The following is a 25086-nucleotide window of genomic DNA, read 5'->3' on the forward strand; positions in this document are numbered from 1 at the left end:
CCAAGACTGTTGGAACAACAAAAGTGATGGTTTGGTGTGGTATATGGGGTACAACGATAGTGGGTCCATTCTTCATCAATGGAAACCTCAAGGCCACTGGATATTTGAAATTGCTACATGATGATGTGTTTCCCTCTTTATGCACTGAAGCTGGCACGTTCCCTGAGTTTTTCCAGCAAGATGGTGCACCACCACATTATGGGTGCCAGGTCCGAGCATTCCTAGATGAACAGTTTCCTGGAAAGTGGACTGGTCGTCGTGGGCCAGTTGAATGGCCCCCAAGGTCTCCCGATCTGACCCCCTTAGACTTTTATCTTTGGGGTCATCTGAAGGCAATTGTCTATGGTGTGAAGATACGAGATGTACAGCACCTAAAACTACGGATACTGGATGCCTGTGCTGGCATTTCTCCTGCGGTGTTGCTATCAGTGTGTGAAGAGTGGGAGAAGAGGGTTGCATTGACAATCCAACACAATGGGCAGCACATTGAACACATTTTATAAGTGGTGAGAAACTTGTAAATAACTCATGAAAGAATAAAATGCACACCATTGTTTTTCTTGTGACATTACCAATAAGTTTGATGTGTCACATGGCCCTCTTCCTATTGAAAAAACAAAAGTTGTATCCAAGAAGGCCGACTTCTAAAGGGCCACCATGGTCACCACCCATCTTGAGGAGTTTGCCCCCTCACATATACTAATGTGCCACAAACAGGACATTAATATCACCAACCATTCCCATTTTATTACGGTGTATCCATATAGATGGCCCACCGTAATACATGAAGATGCTATTAGTTACTATCTACAATGTGAAAGAGAGTATCATATAGTGTTTACAAGGGAACGGGTGGGAAATAACATACAATTTTTTAGGTATCTGTACTTCAATTGAATATTTATTTTTCTGACAACTTTTTACTTTTACTCTCTACACAAATATCTCTACTTTCTACTCCTTACATTTTAATAACAGACTTGTTACATTAAGAATTTCACTCGCATGTACTGTACCAGTGTACCTGCACATGTGATGTGACAATAAAAGTGATTTGATTTGATTTGAAGACATCTGAGGAAAATGTTTATTTCACTACTTGCCTTTAATTGATCAAATTCATCAATCTGATTGAGCCCAAATTTTAGGGAACAATAACATATAAAAGACAATCCTATTGGTGTATCTGTTACCGGGAGTTATCATATACAAAGTGATTAAACAAGCTAAAACCTTATGTATCATTTATAGCGCTATACTCAGAGTTTATTGCGAACAGAATGACCCTGAACTGCATTATTAGTGCACCTATCCACAAGTTATAAGCTTCTAGCTAGCACTAAAGATAAAAAGTATCAAACATACAAACTGTGCACAGCTTAAATGTAATGTTCTCACTTTTGAATTAGATGTTTTTAACACAACTATGTGTACTTATACTTAAGTAAAGAATGTCTGTACTTTTGCCACCTCTGCAAGACAATAACTACTCCTTGCCAAGTCAAATCTTCAGATTCATTATAAAACCATGACATTAGATTTTTAAAAACCTGGTGCTGGCTCATCACCATATTCCCAAACCATAAGAACACAGAGAAGTGGGTCTGGCTGTATGATGCTGACATTACTTCCTGGTAGAGATGGGTAGAAAATAACCCTGAATGCAGTCTTCATCATGCTACACTAATAAATGAACATCATCACTTAAGTTTAGAGGTAGCAAGAGACAGAACATAAACTGTTCATGTGGTAAATGTTTCTATCAGTGCAGTGCACCAAAGCACAGCATGTGACATTATGAAGTAAATATTGGTTACACCTGCATGTAATGACTATAAACTAATACACCATTAGAGTCTAAACCACCAGGTACAAGATACTGTAAAAAATGAAGGTTTAATTTACAACGGAAACAGAAAGAGGATGGCTTCTTTGTTCATGTTGTTAGCTACTGATAGCTTTCACTTGGATACTGAAATGGTGAAAATATGAACAGTAGGAGTACCTGTGGGAACTACAGGGCTACAGAAAAGTATATGTGTGTGCCTGTGTGTGTGCGTGATCTGTTTCACCACAGGAACAGTTGTGTTTACCTCTGATTATTCTTTTTAATACACCCAATTTTTTTTCTGTTTTTAGTGCAAAGTAAATGTTCATACTGATGCTAAATGCTAGTGTTCATTTCAATTCAGTTCAATTCAGAATCGAATTATCAGAGCCCAGGTAAATTTACATAGCACCAAATCAAAACAACTGTCATCAGGGCATTTCACATAGTGTACTTTACATATACTTTTTATGAAAACTCTAAGGTCATGAACATGCAGCAGAGTTATTATAGTTTTGTATTTTCTAATTAGGTTTTATTTTTATTTCCTTTTTTTCATTTCAGGTTTTTGGATTTTCTTATTTCAGTTTAGTTTTTATTGTTCTAAAATGTTCAGTTTTAATTTAGTTATCATTAGTTTCACAGTTATATCTTTTAAATTTATTACTGCATGGAGGGCTTGGAAAATTAGCACAGGTATTACAATAAACACACAATAAACGTGTCTATCAATGAGTCATCAGGCAAGTTGTAATCCTTTTTTTAACCAAACTAATAGATACTAAAAACAAAGCAAATTTCCTCCACAAAAATCAGTTCAGTTAGTTTTTTTTAAGTCTAGTTTTTATTTTTATTTTAGTTAACTAAAATGTTTTTTCACATTTAGTTGAACTTTTTAGTTCAGTTTCAGGTAACTATAATAACCTTGCCTTGCGGACTTGACAGAAAAAGCTAATAATTTTTGTTTTGAGTACAACTTGGTGGAAGTGGAGGATATCTGCAGGGCTTTTTATCAGTGCAGTTCAACCATGTGTGACTTACCTGCCAGGTCTTCTTTAGAAGAAGCAATGCGAGGGGAACTGTTGCCAGGTTCAATCTTTAGAGAGAGCCTGTAACACCAATGTTTCCATTAGATAAAAGAGCTCAGTGCTGTTGTGTTTGTCAGTTAAAAGGTAGTTTCAGATTTTACTAAACACACTAAACATTACGCAACTGAGTAAGGCGATGTCACAACATCTGCTGACGAAGAAATTTTTTTAAATTAACATTGTGTTACATCTACATAGAAGCCGTCTCACTCACACTTTCTTTTATATCTCAAGTCTTAGGTCAAGCAGTTACGTGGCCCATAATACTCGCAAAATATCAATCACTTTCTTTGGTCTCTGTTTGCTACATCACCACAAATTTCTTACAGCATATGCAGTTTTACTGGGGCTGAGACAGACAGCATTAAGCAACATTTTTTTAAATGTAAAAATGAGGAAAGATAGATTTACTGCTGCCACTCCTCATTTTTTAACATAGTCTAAACACATACTTACTCTGGATAGCATTACCTTGGCCATCAGTAATATTGTTAGGAGTCTTAGACTAGTTTTTGACCAGGATATGTCCTGTACATATTAAACAAATATGTAGGACTGCCTTTTTTGATAAAGTATATAGTTAAGATTGGATCTGGTGACCCTGAATCCTCCCTTATTTATGCTGCTATAGGCCTAGACTGCTGGGGGCGTCCCATGATGCACTGTTTCTTGTTCACTCAGCTTTTTCACTCACTATGTGTTTATAGACAACTCAGTATTTAATCATTAGCTATTATTCATGTCTTTTTAATGAAAAACATAAGCCTTGTAATGCCCAAAAGGTTGAAGTCTTGTCTTTGTCTGCCAGTAACTGAAAGTTTCTTTTTAGACCAGTCTTATTTTGATCTGCCTTTTGCTGCTGGATTTAATATGCAGTATACAATACTATGCAGTATTGTAATTTCTTTGGAAATACGGATTAAAACTTTAATATTAAATTCATGCCATAAAATGCCATGCTAAGATGTAGGGAAGAGGACACAATCAGCCTTAGATTAGCCTCCTCAGAGATTGGACCTTAGCATTATTGAAACAGTTCCATTCAGCCAGCATCCAAAGAAGAGGTTTGGAATGTTCTTCAAAAGCCCAGACAACTATTCCTGAGGACTACTTAAATAAATTACAAAAAAGGTTGCCTAACAGAGTTAAAGCTGTTTTGAACAATAAAGATGGCAATACCAAATACTGACTTTAAAGTTCATGAGAAATATACAAACTGTTTTTGCGTTATATGCTGCATTTAAATGCATGTTCACATGTTTCCATTAATCAGTGCGCCTACTGAACACTTTCCTAGCATAACAAAGAAATGACTGGTGGATCACTGTATCTTTCACTGTGTCTCTCTACAACTACTAGCAGCAAACCTTTACAACACAACGATTACCAATTGTATTATGAAGGCTTTACATTTATTAACTTTTTTGAGAGCCAAGAAAAGACATGTCATGTGTTCCTGCCCAGTTTGCCACTAAACAACAGTCTATGACCTATGAGTCAACTTTATTGAATAAGATGCATCTTCTGAACGTGCAAGCTCATCCTACACAGGGTTGTTTTGGGTGTCTCAGTACTTGTTCAGGAAATCTCACCCAGGTGAATTTGTTTCCACCATGAACATCTTGAGAGTTTAAAAAGAAAGTTACTGGACTTTAAGTTTTTTTTGAAGATTTTTCACCTCACATTCAAGAGCCTTCTTCAGGTATTTATTTCTGAGTTGTCTCTTAGGAGGTAGTCACTAACCCACTATTAATCACATGCCTCATCAAATGAGCCAAGCTGGGGAAGGCGAGAGATGGGGTACACACAAGGCTAACACAGAGAGACAGAATACCATTCACATTCAACACGGACACCTATGGGCAATTTATAATCATCAATTAATATAACCACACAAACTGCATGTATTTGGACTATAGGAGGAAGCCAAGAGAACATGCACACCCCAGACAGAAAGGCCCTGGCCAGACGGTGGATTCAAAACCAGGGCTTTCTTGTTTGATGCGTCAGTGCTAACCACTGCCCCACTGTGCTGCACCAGCCCAATCTTGTTAGAAACAAAATTATTATACAAAATCAAAAACTACCATGGTCAAAATAGACCTCCTGATACTAATAGCGAATTGTCTATTTTGTTTTGCTGAAGTCATTTGTTATAGTTTTCAAGAAACCTCACATGTTTCCCAAGCAATCCCAGCTTGTTCTTCTTTGGTGTATCTCTGGATCTTGGGCTTCTGTTCACCCTACAGATTTCCAATGGGATTGAAGTCAAGGTTTTGTGCACACCAGTCAATAACATTCACTTTGGTGATGCAGTTATTTCTTTACCAGAAGCAACACATGTTTTGGGTTGTCATGTTGGGTTGTCAACCCAGACCCAGTTTTGCTGCGAATATTTGAGAGTTTCTTTCAGAATTGTCACATAGCCTTCTTTCTTCAAGATTCCTTCCACCTTGACACACTCACCTCTCTATAGTTCTCTCACACATGCACAACCTGCTAAAACTCAGAACAAAGAGTTGTAGCCATATTCATTAAGAGAAAGATAAACTTCACCATTCAATTTTATTTATATAGCATTGTTGCTGTCACAACAACAGCCGTCTCAAGGTCACCAAGCCGTCTCAATCATGTCTTTCACATCTCCAAACTATACAAAATGAAATGGCCAGACTATTAACACAAGTTCACATCACTCTCATTTTATGCTTTTTACATTGGCTCCCTATAGATTTTAGGATTAGTTTAAAAATACTAAACGACCAGACTCCAGATTATTTATCAGAGTTTCTAACAAAATAAACAGATACTTGCCATCTTCATTCCTAAGCTCTGAGTTTTTGTTAGTTGTTCCTCATCCACAACTAAAGACTATAAGGGAAAGAGCCTTTCAGTCTGTGGTACCAAGACAGTGGTACAGTCTACCACTACAGCTACATTTAGCTGATTCTGTGGACTCATTTTTAAAATTAGTTAAAATACTTTTTGCTTAAAAAACTTTTTTGTTGATGATTTCATTTTGTACTTACCTGTTTATTTTATTGTATATTTTTATTGGCTAATAATTGGCTTCTCATTTTCTTTTTTCCTTTTACTATTTTCTGTTGCACAGTGCTTTGTGACAGTGCTTGAAAAATTTACTGTGTTGGCTCTATCGTCCCAAATGATATCATATTTCATTTCATATTTAAAGCTTATATGACATATAATTTATGTCCAACTTGAAAAATTATGATGAAAAATGTGACTCTAAGAAACCAAGAAACAAGCAGAGCAACCTAGACTCTGTCAGATAAAGCCATCAATGTCTGCTGAATGAAAGGACACATTATTGAAAAAGATCCTTTCCATTTTGCTTCCTGTGTATTGACCGTCTTCAATTTTACACTTACACCCATGCTTCTATGTGCCTGCCATAATCGACTGATATCAAACAAATGTCAAATAATTAATTTCACAACCCCATGCCATTCACATTGAAAACACTTACTTGAAGTTATCGTCCTCTACAAACTTCTGGAGTTCCTCTATGTAGCGAACTGACAACAGATACTTCTGAACATGCGGCAGGGTCACCAAGTGATCTAATGGAAAAAAGAAAAAGCACATTACCTTCAACACAACTCTTGGTAGAGAATTAACTTTAAATAAAGTTACTTCTCTTGTCTATGTTCTCCTTCAGTACATCCATAAATTTCCTCAGTGGTCTTTCTCTTTTCCTCTTGACTGGTAGTTCCAGTTTTAGCATCCTTTATCCAATATATCCACTATTCCTCTTCTGCACCACCCAACCAATTTTAAGCCTTAGCTCTCTAACTTTTGGAACGGTCCCGAGTACGTTGGAGGTCAGAAATTCAGAGTTCCCAGTCAGAAAATGTTTGTGGAAAGCCTCCTTTCCCACTCAGAAACTCAGAGCAGAGTTAACAATCCAACATGGCAGTACTGAACATAAACAGTAGTAAAACAATAAACTATATAACTTTTTCAGTCATACTATTACCTGTATACCTCTCATCCACCCACGTGTAATCTGTCTTTCATTTCTCTTCTCTTATACTTTCACCTCTCTAGGCTCTCTACCATCCATCTGCTCCCTATTCTCACTTTAGATAACAATTTCGTCTGTAAATATCATAGTCAATAGAAACTCCTGCCTGACCTTATCTGCCAACCCGTTCACCACTACTGCAAACAAGAAGGGGCTTAGAGCTGATCCTTAATGCAATCCACCTTGTTTCCATCAATGACTCCTACTGCACACCTTATCACTGTCTGGCAGTCCTCATACATGTACTGCACCAGCCTTTCTCTGGATCCACAAAGACACAGTGCAACTTCTTTTGATCTTCACTATACTTCTCAACAGTATCAAAACAAACATCACAGCATGAAGCCATACTGCTGCTCACACCTCACACTTCCACCTTCTCAACATAAGCTACACGTGTCAGTACATTTACATTTCTATCTTTCATCACACTAATCTGCGCACACTCTTTTGAGCTCAATCTGTCTTTCTAACCAATTGTCTACATTCCATGTAGGTTATCCTTCCTTAGTGTCTAGCTATGCATGCAACTAATTATAAGCCTTTTCCTTTGCTTTTGCCACCACTATCTTGGCATTGCACCTGGACTCCTGTTAGTCCTGTATACTTTCTTCATCACCTTGACAGCAATTTTATCTTGGACTTGCATTTACACCTGTGTAAATGCACAGCAAAACATAGAAGTACATTTTTTATTTGGACAACAGTATTTTATATAACGCTAGCACTCAATAAAGCACAAGGATGACGGCAAAGCAATTACAGAATCAACCCACTGATTTGCCATCTATAGAAGACTAGGAACTTATTTTGCCAGTTTATTTTAAAATTATCTGAATTATATGTATTAATATAATAATTTTAAAAAATAATTTTTCATCATGTTTGTTAAATTTCACCGGTTTAGCACAGTGTGCGAGCAGGTGACCACATGCCACGTGGCCAAAGAGCAGTAGTCAGGATTTGAGTCTGACCCGTGGCCCTTTGCTGCATGTCTTCGCCTCTCACCTCCCTGCTTCCTGTCCTCTTCACTGTTATTATCCAATAAAGGCAAATTTATAAAATTTGAGTCTCTGTTCTTATACTTAAAATTAATTACTCTGCTTAAAATTGCTTACAGTACAATGCCTGTCTTCTTTCCTGTAAAAATACTCATGATTTCAAATCAATTACTTGTAATTACATTTTATTACACAGTAGTTACTTACCCCTAGTAGCTGAGTGTATTATAATGTTGCCCATTTTTTTGCAATGACATTTTAAAAATAACATTAAAACGTAGGTACAGCAAGTCAAGCTTATTTTTGGGAACAGAAATGATAAAACACAAAAGTGACTTCCCTGAAACAAAAGCTTTACAATGAATCACTCATTTATTCAATGATTCCCCTGCTTAGAGTTACAATTTGAGTTATTCTAACTTTTAGTCACTTGCAGATAGTGAAAGGTAAACATATTTAAACTAATTAAGATTTCCAGATTTTTTCAATAAAGCATTTAAAAGGCTACAGAATAGTAATAGAGGATTTATATTTATTGCAGAAATTCACCCCTACTTGCCTCTCCGTCTGGGGCAACATTTCATGCAGGTATCTTGAACATTTTTATTACTCAGCAGCTCCCCACACAAAGCACACTGGAAACACCACATGCTAGCCAAAACAATTAAGGACTTGAATAAACTTAATTTGACTGGCTGACACTTGAAAATTTTCCTGAACTCGTCAGTGAAAGTAACTTAAGCAAAGCAGAGCAATAAAGGCTCGGGTAACTAAGGCAGAGCCAAGCCATTAGAACTTTATACAAAAACCCAAACTTACATATAAAAGCTAAAAAGACCATATTTCTTTAGCATCCTGCAGTGGTGATCTACTTGGGTTATTATGAACACATACATATTTTGGCTTCATCCATATTAAAGATTTATGACATACAGGGCTGTGAAAAATGTTTAGTTTTTTTTTTCCATATTTGTCACATGTTTCAGATCAAACAATTTAAAAAAAATATTCAACAAACTTAAGCTTTGTAAATACAAAGTACTGTTTTAAAACTAAACGCTATTTTTTTTTTTTTTTATTAAGGAAAGGAATTACATTTTTACATTTTTACACTATACTGTTCCTACTGGATGATGTAATTGTGTCTTACCATAGTTACATGACATCTGCAGGTCTGAAATAACTCTCAGAAGATTGTTCATCTGATTTGTCCTCTGCTCTGTCTCTATGATGCTGTCTGATGCAGGATAAGCCGAGTCAATGTAGATAATGTCCAACAGGTAGATCCCTGTAGAAGGCACAAAAAAGCTAGTTAAACTCTTCTAACAACAGGAATAATGATGGGTTTGAAAGCATACCCAGTGATTTCAACAGAAGAATTTATTACTTCAATGAAAGCTTTAATGTGTGGAAGCATCAGTGTTTTCTGTATTTGGTTCTTTTTAGTCTTTCTCACAATGTCTCATAATGTCAGCGAGAGATATTGTGAGCGCTAGAGGAGCTGCCAGAAGATTTCCCCTGGAAGTCATTAACACAAATGTGTTGTATGGAAACACTGATAAACACTGTTAATCTTGTTCACTACAGATTCTAGTGAAAATGGGCATTAGGCTTTTATTGGTCATTGCAATGTTTTTACTCATTTATAAAGGATGTGGACATATTATTTTTCTGTACAACTGGAATACATGAATTATTTTGTGGATTTTGGTTATGAAATAGGGGATTTTGGTAGTTGCAAACCTCAGGAGAATAATATAATTACTAAAATTTAAGAAAAAGTGTAGTAAAAGCAATTTAAATAATCACATCAGCTCTGTCACAAATGATCTGGAAAACAGCTGCTGAGTCACCAACTTTCCACCAATTTATTTTAATTTCTCAAGTGTTACAAAATAGTGGGGTGGAAACATACCCTGAGCATGAACAGAAACTCCCTTATCCTGCAGTGTACTTTAGAAAAATAACTACGTATACAATAATGTAGAACATTTTCTGCACTTTATATTTAACTTTATATCCACATAATATGATCAAAAGGGTGTCTGATCCAAATTCATTCTGCAATGTCTCCAGACATCCAGAGAAAGTCACAAAGAACTATCTTCAATTAAAGAAGAAGAACAATAACTGCTGGTATAACCTTCATCCGAGAAAAACTGTGTACAAGTGTACACAGGAGTACTGGTGCTGTGTTAAAGTGCCTGCAATATTTGTGCAGCTTTGTGTTTGTATAATGTACAAAATGTATTCTGCAGACCAGGGACTAATAGATGGAAACTGTATAAAGATATTGTTCTATAAACAGTGAGATGCTTTTTGGTGAAGCGATTGTGGTGAAAATATCAAACACATTACCTTGTCAAAGAGGTATATGTTCAGTTATTTAGCTAATACTTCCTTCTGTAGCTGATAAAACCTGAGTTCAAAGACTGTATTAAGGTTACATCCATAGAGCATGCCAAACCACCACGGTAAACGGCAAAAAACATGTTTTTATTAAGTAAAAGCAACAGCATGGTGGCCTAGTGGTTGGAAATTTACCCCATGTAGATACCTTTGTTTCCCTCTCAATTATTATTCAGTGTACACAAAAAAAAATTGATAAATAGCCATGGCCACATTCCATTCCACTGTAGTGTCCTATACTCATGACCCAAGTGTTCCATACACAGTTACATAAATCAGTGTCAGCTGTTAGGCCACAAATATGGTTTGTTTTTCCAAAACATGCAAGCCAAGGTCTGCTTTAATTCAGTACAGAAGGAAGTGATAATGTGCTAAACTTCTATGCTAACTGCCAACCATACTAAATACAACAGTACTAAAGAAAGTTCACAGTAACATTTTATTATATGATCCTAATAAATGGTAAACTGGTTGTTGAATAAATTTTAGTGAGTATAGAAATCAGAGGCAATGTCATCGTCTAGCCCGTCAAATATTAGGAAGATTTGGGGGTTTAAATAGCTTCCTTCAAGTCTTGTATAATTAGGCAACAAACTTAGCACTGGTTTAAAAGACGTAAACAAAGAAAACCTTCCTCTACTTATTCAGAAAATTGAGAGCGCCTTACAAAGTTGGGCCAATTTAAGGCTCTCTCTGTTGGGTAAAATAAACAGCATAAGAATAATGCAGCTGGATAGTGTAGTGGTAAGACAACACACCTTTGGAGTGGGAGTCACAAGTTCAATTCCCACTTGGTATCCAGTAAGGATAAGATTTTTTTTCCACATCTTCGATTAAGAAGCTGCATAATGGAGAAAATGATACAGGAACTATTTCAGAGTAATTGGAATGCTAAGGTCAGGATATCTAGGCTTTATAGTACAATGAGACAACATCATCCGCAAAAATTTGAGGGTCTCAAGAGAGCTTGGGAAGTGAACCTACAAGGGGTGATAGCTATGGAGACAGAGAGAAATTGTAGGTATATGAGAGTCCAGACAAGATAAATGACATATAGGATCATTCATAGGAGGTACTGGCACTCCCCGTAAGATAGCAAAATTAAAACTGAGGGAATCAGACATGTGCTGGGGTGTGACAAGAGTAGAGACACACTAATACACATGCTATACGAATTAGAGATGGCACGATACCACTTTTTTATGTCCGATACCGATACCGATATCATAAATTTGGATATCTGCCGATACCGATATTAATCCGATATAGTGTGTTTTTTAATCAATAAAACTGTTTTTTTTTAATATCTTGCTGCATTTTGTATAAGTTCATACTCAAGTTTAAATAAACAACAACACTAAAGCTATTCTGTTATACCTGTATGTAAAAAATACACTGCACCCAAAATATTTCATAGTTCAGCAATACTGATCAATCTAATAAACTTAAACCTACTCCATCCTTACTATTCTGGTATTTTAAAAAGTACTTAGCAGAAATATTAAGCAACCTAACTAATAGGGTTGCAAACTCCCAGCAAAAAAAAAAAAGGGAACCACCCCCACCCTCCACCTCATGATGCTTAATCGACGTAATCAACTTTAATTTGATGCAGTGTGAAAAAAATGCACAGAAATAAATTATTTTTCAAGAATAATTAAATATATTCAACATCTTTCTTCTACAGAATTGCAGACTGCACAGATGGTACTTTCCCAAAGGAAAAAGTACTATAGCTTACTAGGGTATATTAGACTTAACAGTTACTATATACAGTAATGGACTTCTATACATTTTACATCAGATTAAAACTTTGGGTATAAGATTCAGATAATTATTTATTAAAAGCTAGACATTTTAAATGAGAATAAGAAAGATAAGTATGTCTTTGTGCCCCCTTTTCCCTGTTAATGCCCTATCGGCCCCCCTGGCTAAACTTTGCTAGATCCGCCCCTGCACAGTTACCAGCCGTCAGCTACGTAGAAAAGGATCCTGGTCTAGAAAGTAATATTAAATAAATTCTAACAACAGCTTATCAAGGTTAAACGTGCTGCTGTTGTTCAGCCGCTGGTTTCCTCTTTCTGGTGCAAAGTGGGCCAAAAACAAAGAAGAGAGACGGACTCACGACAGAAAAGCTGATCAGCTGATCATTAAGCAGTTTCATGATTGAAGTAGCAGCAAGAGAGGGAGAGAGAAGAGGCTCCATATATCGGTTGTTAAGCTTAACGTAGGTACGCTTTACAAACATTCAGAGATGAACTTACACACTTGCTTTACTTCTCTCTGGGATAACTTCCTCGGAGATGAAATGCTGGATTGCTAGCGAGGCTACAAATAAACACAGCCGCTCTATCACGTGAGCACACTGCTTCGACGTGCTACGGTTACAAGCCGAGTTACGTCGTGTCGCAAGTTTTGTGAGGTGCTTTTTTGATATTTAATGGATCGGATTACATTTTTTAATTTCTCGCCGATATCCGATCCAGTAATTTAGGTCAGTATCGGACCGATACCGATACGTAATATCGGATCGGTCCATCTCTAATACGAATACCAAAAGAAATAGAATCTATGGAAAAATAATTATTGTTTCTCAATGAAATACTCAGAATACAGCTATTACAGATCCCAGTACTCTAGATATTAGGTATAGTAACAGACGACCTGAAGTTACTATACCTTCCACCCCTGAAGTTATCGTAACTGATAGTCACATAATATCCCATAAAGTGATACAGGATATGATGTGATGCTGCTGAAAGAAAGGGGCGTTGCTGGCATGTGATGCCATGAAATGTTGATGCCTACTTTGTATATGAAAATATATTAATATACAGGGTGGGCCATCTATATGGATACACCGTAATAAAATGGGAATGGTTGGTGATATTAAAGTCCTGTTTGTGGCACATTAGTATATGTGAGGGGGCAAACTCCTCAAGATGGGTGGTGACCATGGTGGCCATTTAGAAGTCGGCCATCTTGGATACAACTTTTGTTTTTTCAATAGGAAGAGGGTCATGTGACACATCAAACTTATTGGTAATGTCACAAGAAAAACAATGGTGTGCTTGGGTTCAACGTAACTTTATTCTTTCATGAGATATTTACAAGTTTCTGACCACTTATAAAATGTGTTCAATGTGCTGCCCATTGTGTTGGATTGTCAATGCAACCCTCTTCTCCCACTCTTCACACACTGACAGCAACACCGCAGGAGAAATGCCAGCACAGGCATCCAGTATCTGTAGTTTCAGGTGCTGCACATCTCGTATCTTCACACCATAGACAATTGCCTTCAGATGACCCCAAAGATAAAAGTCTAAGGGGGTCAGATCGGGAGACCTTGGGGGCCATTCAACTGGCCCACGACGACCAATCCACTTTCCAGGAAACTGTTCATCTAGGAATGCTCGGACCTGGCACCCATAATGTGGTGGTGCACCATCTTGCTGGAAAAACTCAGGGAACATGCCAGCTTCAGTGCATAAAGAGGGAAACACATCATCATGTAGCAATTTCAAATATCCAGTGGCCTTGAGGTTTCCATTGATGAAGAATGGACCCACTATCGTTGTACCCCATATACCACACCAAACCATCACTTTTGTTGTTCCAACAGTCTTGGAGGGATCCATCCAATGTGGGTTAGTGTCAGACCAATAGCAGTGGTTATGTTTGTTAACTTCACCATTCACATAAAAGTTTGCCTCATCACTGAACAAAATCTTCTGCGTGAACTGAGGGTCCTGTTCCAATTTTTGTTTTACCCATTCTGCAAATTCTGTGCGCCGATCTGGGTCATCCTCGTTGAGATGCTGCAGTAGCTGGAGTTTGTAAGGGTGCCATTTGTGAGTAGCTAATATCTTGCGTCCACATTTTGGCAAATCCAACACTGAACCAGTTTCACGAAACTTAGCAAGCAGTTTGCTAACTGTAGCATGGGAGATGGGTGGTCTCGTAGGGTGTCTTGCATTGAAATCTGCTGCAATGACCTGGTTACTGCATTCACCAGATATCAACACAATTTCGATCCGCTCCTCACGTGTTAACCTCTTCGACATGTCAATGGCTGTGAACAAAGAGAAACTTGTAAATAACTCATGAAAGAATAAAGTTACGTTGAAACCAAGCACACCATTGTTTTTCTTGTGACATTACCAATAAGTTTGATGTGTCACATGGCCCTCTTCCTATTGAAAAAACAAAAGTTGTATCCAAGAAGGCCGACTTCTAAATGGCCACCATGGTCACCACCCATCTTGAGGAGTTTGCCCCCTCACATATACTAATGTGCCACAAACAGGACTTTAATATCACCAACCATTCCCATTTTATTATGGTGTATCCATATAAATGGCCCACCCTGTACATAAATATACCTTTGTTTTTTTCTTCTGTTATCAGCTCGTTGTTAGTTGAGTAGTTTGTAGTTTTTTCCTTTTTTTGTGTGCATCTATGTAAATATTGTTGCTATTATATGTCACCATCTTCTCAACTCCACATTTGCTCAACTAGTCTACATTGGAGAAGGTATTCAGCTGCATCCCTTTGTCCTGTAGGGGTGCTTTCAGAGTGTAGGGTAGTGGGCCTGTTGTTGCAGGCTACTAAAATGGATGAGGAAGAACCTTCATTATTAACAATTACACACCAAGTTGACAAGATGTGTGCACATGGAAGAGGATAATGGAATCTACTGGAAATACTGAGTAACACCTCAGGCAGTGTTTTAGCATTTTATCTCCTCATGTAATGACAAAGAAATTAATAGGATGAAGCCTCAGTACTGGCTCTGAATCCTTTGCACCTCATATCAGTGTTGGATGGAACAATCAAAAGTAGTAACTTCTTCAAGGACACTAAGAAGACAAATACAAGTCCAAACAAGAATATAATGGGTTAAAAACAATTCTCTGGGTCTCTATTTTTCTTAGTGCTACAGCCTAACCCCACTGAGATGCACTGGCTCTACATGATATCAGCTGTTCTGACAGTTCCACTGTTAATATTACAGCTGCACAAAACAACCAAAACGATTAACAAATATTTGCCTATGATGTCATACTGATAGATACATGAGTTTAATGCGTTTCAGCTGTGCTCAGTCTAAAAAAGCTGTGCAGCCTTGTTTCCTGTCTCACAGCAAAGCCTAGTCAAAGCATCCAGCACTCATTGGCGAATTCAAACACATTGAGTCAGTAGTTGGGCAGCTGCCACTCAGGATCTAATGCTACTGTTCATAACAGATGAAGCCAATTTAAATTCAAGAAGTTGTTTTTAATGATTACATTATTTTACTACATTTCTTTGTCATCTCCATATTTGTTACCTTTCTTCAAGATAAATGTAGTGTTAAAAGCAAAAATGTAAAATAATAATAGGAATAATATTGCTGTTGTACCATAATGCCTCTTAGGATCTTTGCTGTCATTCTCAAACAGGACTCCAACTCCACAATGAGAAATGTTACAGCTGAAGATGCAATTATGATACAAAGCCACTGAGAATGTCCCTGTAAAGATTTGGAAATAAACAAAAAGCACAATCAAAAGCTTCTAGATTTTCACCAAATTAAATAAAAACCATCTCAATCAGATGTCTATGAGGGAAAGATAAAAGTATGTCTTACAGCATGAGTTTGTGAGCATGTTGTGCAATTAAAAAAAAATCACTGAGTCACTGACTATTTGTTGAAAGTTTCTCACATGTTATGCAACCAGTAACTACTATGACAACATAACAAACTGTATCCAGACGCTTCCACCTCTCCTCCAGGCAAATTGTTTGAATGGACAGTCACTGCTTGGTTTTACAGATATCCCCCATTTAAAGACAGAAGGACAGAATACACTATTTTTGAAGGAGCTCTTCAAGGTTTACTATCATCTTACAACAAGAAGGTTTGGGGATCAAATTAATCAGCTGGCTGGACCCTCTGTGTTCTCCCTGTGCCTGCGAGGGCTTCTGCCCACAGTCCAAAGACATGCATGTTAAGTTGAATTGTTATTTGTGAATGATCTCCCAGTCAGATAGAATTCCACAATCACTGGAGAACAGTGGAAAAAGGGATGACAGCGGGGCTTGCTGAGGATAAGGAATTAAAGGGTTTTTGGAGCCTGTCTCGTGTCCCCATGATGTTTTTGCTGCAAAGGGGAGGGGAAGGAGGAGTCGCTATGCCTCACAGCTTAATTACTCCAAGCAACACTGTCTTCCTTCCATTACATATGAGACACAAAGTAGGAAGAGAAACAGATTTTGTCTGCAGAGCAGGCACGAACTTTGAGTTTGAGACTCATCCCTTCACTGCAACACATGAAATTAGAAAGGAAGGCTTTGTTGCCGCTGTACAGATCATCACATCACCACAAGTGGACCACTGTCTTTGTGAACTTTAAATCTGATTCTGACAGAAGGTAAGAAATGATATGACGAACTTCTACTGACTAACAGAGGAAACGTGAATGACTTCTGAGGACCTGGAGTCAAATCTTAAACAAAAGCAAGAGAGAAAGAGACATAAACAAGTGGAAGTAAGTCAGGAAATTCTCTCAATTTTCATTTTATATGCAACACACACTGAATAAGTGGCTCAACCTTATTTTACACTTAACACAGAGTTTATTTTCCCTCCTGCCTTTTTATTAACTATATGTATGTTAAAGTTATTTCCTGCTTTATTTAAAAATAATGCATTACTTCAACTCTAATACATCTCTAAAAAGTAGAGATGTTACACAGTTCATGACATTACTTTGCATTACTCTATAATGTTTGTTTGAAATGCTTTGTCACATAACTGCTAGTTCACATTCCATATACTCCTGAGAACTGAGGACAAAAAACTTTCAGTTTAACTGTTTTTGTGATTTGTGCGTCCACTACAGAGGACATAAAAGAATATGCTGGGTCTCAGGCGCATATGATCACATGTGGAAAAATATTTAATAAAGATTTGCTTTGCAGAAAGTGTATGCAATCAATTCACATTGTGGTTCAGGGAGCCAGGAAGTCATTCAGCTTTTATACTAAAGAATTATCTTGAACCTCAAGCATTTAACTCAGACTTTCAATCCATGAACTGCCTTTAAAAATGTTTGTGTTAAAAATTATAAGAAGCACTCCAAGAGCCAAGGCAATTCATTCTCTGGGCAGGTTTTTACTTATAATAGTATTAAATTATTTATTACTATTAAATTATTGTTAATATTTAGTTTATTTTATTTCTTTTTAACACAATTTGAGGCGTTTAAGATGTTGCAGTAAATACAAGTTCAAAATGCACTTTTGCTATTTGTCCTGTTTAAACCGACTTTAATACACTTGACATCATTTTGAGTACTTTTTTTCATTTTTATGTGAATAAAGTACAGGTGCAGAATTCATTTCATTGTTCAGTAAAATTTGCTTAGTGTTAAATTTCAAGTGAAAAAGTTTTTCCTCATGAGTGCCTTAAACAATACTGATAATATGTGACAAGCTGTGCAAGCTATAGGCTGTAGCTTCACACTGGTTGGCTGAATCCCCAAGGTTTTGAATGCCTTTAACTATCCTGATAATGTCTATTTGTGACGTCTATAAGGGTATAATGTTTATGACAATGACTTGTAAATAACTGGAAACAAATAACTTTAGCTTATCATATATACACTACAGTATAATTAACTAATTTATATTAAACTAACTGGGCAGCTCATTTTCTTGCTCCTGACAATACTTGCTTTAAAGATATAACATACTTTGAGGTCAAAAAGAAAGGCACATGTGAAATACAAAGCTCAAATGTAAAGCTTCATTGGAATGCAAACTGTAATGTGATATTTAAGATCCTATTTTAACAAATTTATTTCTAAACACATATATTACAGCTGAATGATTCTGATGTCTAACACACTTAAGTGTGTTCAAACATGTCAGTTGACACCATTTGTGGATTTGCATGACAGACTCAGATAAGTGTCTGCTTCTGTATACATCAGCTTCTCAGTCACAATAAGTTACAATTTACAACTAGTTCTTTTATAAGTTGTGTGTTTAGTGCAGACAACATTAGTCCAACTCTGGTTAGGTGTTTTCCATGATTAAACGACTCACAGGTCAGTGTTAAGCGGCCTAAAAAACACAATAAAACAAAACAAAATAACCCCATCTCTTAAAATGGTCAGGTACAAGTACTGGGTTGAATGACAGAGGAAGCTGCCTCGCAAAAGACTCCAAAAGAGTTTTTATATTATGCTTGTAGCCAGACAATGGACAGAGTGCAAAAACTATACGGCAATAAATTTATGACCACTCACATGTTGAACTTACTTGAGGTCAACTTGGCCAAGTAACAGTAGTTATGGCCTCTGTTGTATGGGGAAAAAACAGCTCACCAACTGTGTCTGAACTGACCTGGCTGAGGCTAGACATTTAAAAAAAAGAAAAATGAAAAAGATAGATGATGTAGTAACTACCATATCCTAAAGCCCAAGATAACATGGTCTTGTGTAACTGTCAGGGGAGGCTCCGCTTTTCATGTTGTGTTATTGAACATTCCAAAGCTGTGACAGTATTTTTCATCACAAAAAGCAAGAGAAACAAGAAAATACAATATTCTATTATATGAGGTTGGAGCCTAGACTGGATACAGGGAACATCTTTCACTAAACTACTAAAGTGTAACTGGTCAAATATTGTTAAAATGAGCAGCAATGTTTTCACTATTTCATAATAAGGCAAAAAGGCAACTTTGAGCCATACATAATATTTAGTGAATATCTTTTGTTCATACCGTAGACCATGAAATATGTACATGCAAAAACAGCAGGCAGTGACTGAAGCTGGTTGTTGTTCTGGCAAACTTACCATCTAAATACTGATTCTCTGTCATCCTTATAAACCTGTTCTTTCCTCTCTGATTTTACCCTAGCGTAGACTGGCTGCAAAAGACTTGCTGTGTAATTAAGTAGATATTAGTTGATTTGCAAGTTACCGGCCGTAGTTAAGCCACTACCTTTGTTTTATTTTGAAAATTCTTCAAAGACTAGTTGTAAAACAGCTAACTCATCATCTTCAGAGAGAAAAGGTTTATTTGAAGATTTTAAGTCAGGTTTCAGAACCCATCACAGTACAGAAATGGTGGTAGTGAAGGCTACAAATTATCTTCTTTTGGCCTCTGACAGTGAACTCATCTCTGTGCTTGTCCTGCTAGACTATAATGCTGACTATATATTTTATTACAGGGATAAGAGCATGCTGTAGGTATTAAAAGTATTGCGCTGTAATGGGTTGAACTACATGTATCTAACAGACTTCAGTGTGGTTATGTAAATGGGAAGTCTTCTTCACACATAAAGGTTAACTATGGAGTTCCACAGGGTTCTGTGCTAGGGTCAGTTGTGTTTATATTACATACACTTCCCCTAAGCACTACAAATAGAAGGCATAATATACATTTTCACTACTATGCAGATGACTACCAGATTTTTCTATCCATGAAGCCAAATAAAATACACCAATTTTGCAGGAATGTCTTAACAACATAACGACCTGGATGACCTCTAATTTTATGCTTAAAATAATAGATAAAACTCATGTTATTGAACTCAGCCCTAAAGATCTTAGAAATATGGTATCTAACTCTGGATGGCATTACCTTGCTTACATTATAGGCAGCCACTTTCTGGGACAGAGCTGTGAAAAAACATACACTGCCTGTATGTATATACATATGAGCTTCTGAGCACACAGAGGTGATGATAAAGTAATTGCCTAAAAATGCTTTTAGGCAATTTTTAGGCAATTGCCTTCTCTCATCAATTATTGACCTGGTGGTCAATAATTGATGAGAGAAAACAGACCCTTGCTAAGCATCTCTGCTTCATCTCTTTCAGAAATTGTCGTGGTCTGGGAGCAGCTGAACTGTGCTATGATTCTCCCTGTGGTGGTAATGGTGAGTCTCCTGTTGCTCTCTGGACCAGAGTCAGGTCTCCAAGAAGACACTCTAGAAATTGACAACAGCAATGACATCCTAGAGAGAGAATTTATCTACGTACCAAAACGTCAAAAAAGGGCTGTTGCTGACTACAGTGCCTACCAAACAGACAAATGTTCTTATACCTTCATTGTCCCTCAGCAGAAAAACAACGGGGCAATATGTGTGAACTCCAAGGAGCCAGAGACCTTGCTGCAAAACCGTATTAATAAGCAGGAACTGGAGCTGCTCAACAGTGAGTTGCAAAAGCAGCGAAAGCAGATTGAGGCACTGCAACTGCTGATAGAGCTTGATGGGGGTGTGATTAATGAAGTCAAGCTATTGCGTAAAGAGAGCCGCAACATGAACTCCAGAGTTACTCAGCTCTACATGCAGCTGCTGCATGAGATTATCCGCAAACGAGACAATGCTCTGGAGGTGTCACAGCTGGAGACCCGTGTGCTCAACCACACAAATGAGATGGGGAGGCTAGCTGGACGGTACCGAGACCTGGATCATAAGTACCAGCATCTATCAGCCCTCGCAAGCAGCCAGAGTGCTCTCCTGGAGCAGCTTGAAGAGCAGTGTAAGCACGTAGGATACTTTTACAGAAAGGTTCAAGAGCCCAGCCGTCGTCTCCAGTCACAACCTCCTGCAATCTCCCAGCCTCCTTTACAAACACCTGAATTGTCTCCTGGTGGCTACAGACCTTTCCATCCACCCACTTACACTCGTTACACCAACTACCCCATGAATAATGAGATCCAAAATGACCAGAAAGCCAGAGCACTGCCCACAATGCCAGGCGCAACATCCAGCTTCACAAATGAGCCCTCTGGTAAGTACTGGTAAGAAATGTTTGTATCTTCCTTTGTGGTCTCTAACTGAACAAATATTTGCAGTCCTGCATTCACTGAGAATATACCAACAGAGACATATTTATTGAATAACTGAATTTTCTTTTAACAAAAATGTCAGATAGTTTAGGTTACTATAGGGTAATTTCATCTTATATTAGCCAATTTGTAGAACATCTTCTGTTCGAATGATATGCATAAAGGTTTTATGGTAGAACATTTGAACATATATAATGGTTGCTATTAAATTTTAGCATCATATAACACAGATATATATTTTTTGAAAAATGGTCTGTCAATCCCCACTTTTGAACTTTTTTTTGCAGTCTGAGGGAATGTTTGATAATAAATAACTCAAATTCTATTAAAGGTGAAAGTCAGGTCATCAATATGAATTCAATGTAATTCAATACAATTTTATTTATATAATGCAGAACTGCAATAGCAGTTGTCTCAAGATGCTTTATACTGTAAGGCAAAAACCCTACAATATTACAATCTGTAACCCAAATCAGAATCTGTAATTTAAGACATCAAAAAATGTCTGGATATTGGGTAGTTAAAATGTGAAAAAAAAAAAGCTGAGCATGCCTGCAACTTTCATGCTGGGTTGAGCAAAAATATCATTAGATAGTATATTCGAAATAGAACAACATACTTGAGTTTATTCTTAGTCACAACAAAAAGGAAATGCAATTTTTATTCAAATCTCATGCTGGATTGTGCAAATATCTCAAACTGTACCAACATCATTACTAGCTCAGGTCGCTCAGAGCAGGTCACCTACAAACTGGAAGGTTGGTGGTTTGATCCCAGTCTGCTCCGGTCTGCATGCCAAATATCCTTGGGCAAGATGCTAACCCCATGTTGCTCTCCAATGAGGAGTGTAAATGTTAGAAACAGTACAGAGAAAAGAGCTTGTGTGAATGGATGAACGAGGGAAGTTGTGTAAACGGCTTTGAGTGCTCAGAGTAGAAAAGCGCTTTATAAGAACCAGTCCATTTACCATCAAAAATATAATTACCTATACAGCAATCACTTTATAAACTGTATAAAATGTACTATATAAACCTACAAATGTATGTATTTGAAGATGGTGGAGGAGAAAACATTCTAAAAAAAATTTATGATTTGACATTAGTGTTATAATCATTTCTAGCAAAACTATCAAACTCCAATGTTTTGTTCCATTTGGAAAGGACAACCTTTTATATTTTTGTGGTACAACTACTCATATTATCTCAATCCAGCATTAAAGCTGAATCAAAATGGCATTTTTGTCATTTTGGGGACCACAGATTTCATGTTAAAAAGCATTCTACATGATTGTTTTACAGTATTGTGCAATTTAATTATTTATCATTCAGAAATCCTAAATAGAAATCTTCCTCACACCTCCCCTGTATAAACAAACCCATCATTTCATGAACAGTGTGATAGTGACCTTTGCTTTCTGTAATGTTAAAAGCACTCACATCATCCTAAGATAAAGCACAGAGACTCTGGACTTTTACATAATGATATTATGTTGAACTTTCCACAGGACTGAATATTTAAAATATATATTATTCTTTCTGCTTACTCTGGTATGAATGACTGAATATCTTTTAGTAAATAACATACTATTAGCAAAACGCAGTGTGAAAGAATTCTAGATTAAAATTTTTAGTTCAACATACAAGTGAAGATGTTTGACCTTCATCAGGTTTTAGTTAATGCTATCAGAGAAAATATCATGGTCTTTTCATGCAGCTAACTACATTCAGTGTTAAAAGCAGAAGTTGTGCAGGTCTGAGATCAGCACCACCTTAAACACCAAAATGAGTTACTGTTTATGCTCTTATATAGTGACACCAGTTACATGGATCATGAATCCCTTTGACTTTTTGCCTTTAACTTTATCAATAATACAGCTGCAGTTTTCACTGACAGTGTATCATAAGGTACTTTAGCCTTTGTACTTTTTTCATCAGTTAATTTTGTCACTGGGTGGTGCTGAGGTCTGAATCTGAGGGCAGCTCCTGTAATCACAAAGAGAACAGAATCATCACACACTGTGAAATTTGAAGTTTATCCCTCAAATATTAAATAAAACAAAGCCTTATATCCAGATTATCCAGTATCATTTTTACCTTTAAGTTGTTTGTGCTTTTTAAAAGGAGATCTGCAAAGATGAGATGAGCAGGTTTCCAGTCCTGGTCACCTGCAAGAAAATAGAGAAACATATAGAGGTATGCAGTTTCTGAGCTGCTGCCTGAGCACTGGACAACATATATTAACGCTCTCTATATTATTTCTCTCAAAGGATGTAAGATGTACAATTCAGGATTAATTCAGATAATTTTTTAACCTCAATATTTGAAACAAACGCTGTAAAAAAAAAAAAAAAATCTATAAATAAATATATAGAGTTGTGCTGAAAAATTAGCTTTTTAAAAAATGTGGTGTTCCTGTTCTGTTTCTCATATAAACCGTTTCAGTGCCTCATCTTCAGCTACTGGTCTGAACATCCTTCAATTCAGTGTGAACCTTCAGGTTCAGAGGGTAAATTCATTCGTGTGCACAGATTTAGCTACTAAACATGGCTTTCCCCAACAGCTGATTGCTCATCTTAGCTAGCTAGCTAAGGACATTGATTACAGATTAGCTTACAAACACATTTAACTTACTGAAAAAGTGCGCCAGGGCCTTGGGTCCTTCTCTTAGTTAGTCCAGGTTATTCCAGAACACCTCACGACGTCAGTTTAAAATATTCACTTGTGGTTATGGAAAATCAACACTGAACCTCCTCACAGCATTCCCGTCTATCTGCCATTCCCAAACAGAGATACGCAAGTTTCTCCAAGAAAGCAGCTACCATCAAAGCTATCATGATGATGTTGCACCCCAAATTCACATCATGTAGTTGGTAATTAGAATAGAACTTATGAGAAAAAAACGCTTGAATACAAATCGGTGATGAAGACTACTAATAATGGCAGAACGCATCTTTGGGAAAAAAACTTTTTTTTTAAAATTTGACCCCCAGTCCCATCCACTAATATGGAGGCGGTGGGGTTTATGACCTATACTGCAGGCAGACCAGGGGATAACAGACAAATTTTGGCTTCATTGTTGGGGAGATGCTAGGTTGTTCACATTTTCTACGGTCAATGGTTTATATACAAGTTACGACGCTGTGTAAAATGTAAAGAAAAAAATGTAATGTGTGTAATATGACTTCTTCTTTTAATACTCTCTAAGTGTATGGGAACTAAAGAAACCAGTTGCTGTAATTTTAAAGAAGAATGTCTCCCATTCTCACTTAATGTAGGACTTCATTTCATAACATGCTAAATGTTTTTAGTGGGTGACAGGTCTAAACTGCATTTGACTGAGCAAATCTTACCTCTTATTGATTTTCAGATACAGCCACCCTACTCTACTCAGTGTTTATTCCTAACTGACAATTTTTGCAGTTATTTTCCCCTCTCTTCTTTTGCCCCCAATGGGTGGCAGGAGTTGCCCTACCTAAAGTGAGTTCTGTTGGAGGGTGAATCCTGTGTAAAAGTAAGGGTTTTTCTCTGGCCATCACCAGTAGGCGGTAGGTGAAGTGTCTTGCCCAAGGACACAACAACCAAGACAGACAGAGCTGGGGATCGAACCGGCAACCTTCCGGTTACAACTTGAGCTTCCCAACCCCCTGAACCACGGTCACCACAGGTTCTCCGGCTTCAGCCCACAGTCCAAAGACATGTAGTTAGTGGGGTTAGGTTAATTGATAATTGTAAATTGACCATAGTTGTGAATGTAAATACTTGTCTATGGCTGTGTCCCAATTCAGGGTATGCACGCTTGAAGTACGCATTTCAAGTGCGAATACGTCACCGCCACGCGACGACGGCTGTCCCAATTCAAAGTGTA

General features: G+C 37.2%; 2 protein-coding genes across 8 annotated transcripts in view; one reads left to right on the forward strand and one right to left on the reverse strand.

The window, feature by feature from the left end:
- LOC134630466 (ras-specific guanine nucleotide-releasing factor RalGPS1-like) overlaps positions 1–25086 on the reverse strand; it is a 99192-nt gene that overhangs the window by 28786 nt on the left and 45320 nt on the right. For 5 of the 7 annotated variants that reach the window (XM_063477753.1, XM_063477754.1, XM_063477755.1 and 2 more), the window contains 3 exons: positions 9116–9253; positions 6407–6500; positions 2870–2937 (listed from right to left, as the gene is read on the reverse strand). The exons of 1 other annotated variant lie outside the window; for it this stretch is intronic. In XM_063477753.1, coding sequence (XP_063333823.1) covers positions 2870–2937; positions 6407–6500; positions 9116–9253 — 300 coding nt within the window. Of the gene's footprint in view, positions 1–2869; positions 2938–6406; positions 6501–9115; positions 9254–13493; positions 14447–25086 lie in introns of those variants that run through there. One more of the 7 variants, XM_063477757.1, reaches the window with a different exon arrangement.
- Positions 20098–25086, forward strand: part of LOC134630468 (angiopoietin-related protein 2-like) — a 16774-nt gene continuing 11785 nt past the window's right edge. Inside the window, exon 1 of the mRNA XM_063477759.1 lies at positions 20098–21164. Within this exon, the coding sequence (XP_063333829.1) occupies positions 20198–21164 (967 nt within the window). The 5' untranslated portion in view covers positions 20098–20197. The remainder of the gene's footprint in view (positions 21165–25086) is intronic.

The sequence above is a fragment of the Pelmatolapia mariae genome, linkage group LG7, assembly GCF_036321145.2.
Source record: "Pelmatolapia mariae isolate MD_Pm_ZW linkage group LG7, Pm_UMD_F_2, whole genome shotgun sequence".
Lineage (NCBI taxonomy): Eukaryota > Metazoa > Chordata > Actinopteri > Cichliformes > Cichlidae > Pelmatolapia > Pelmatolapia mariae.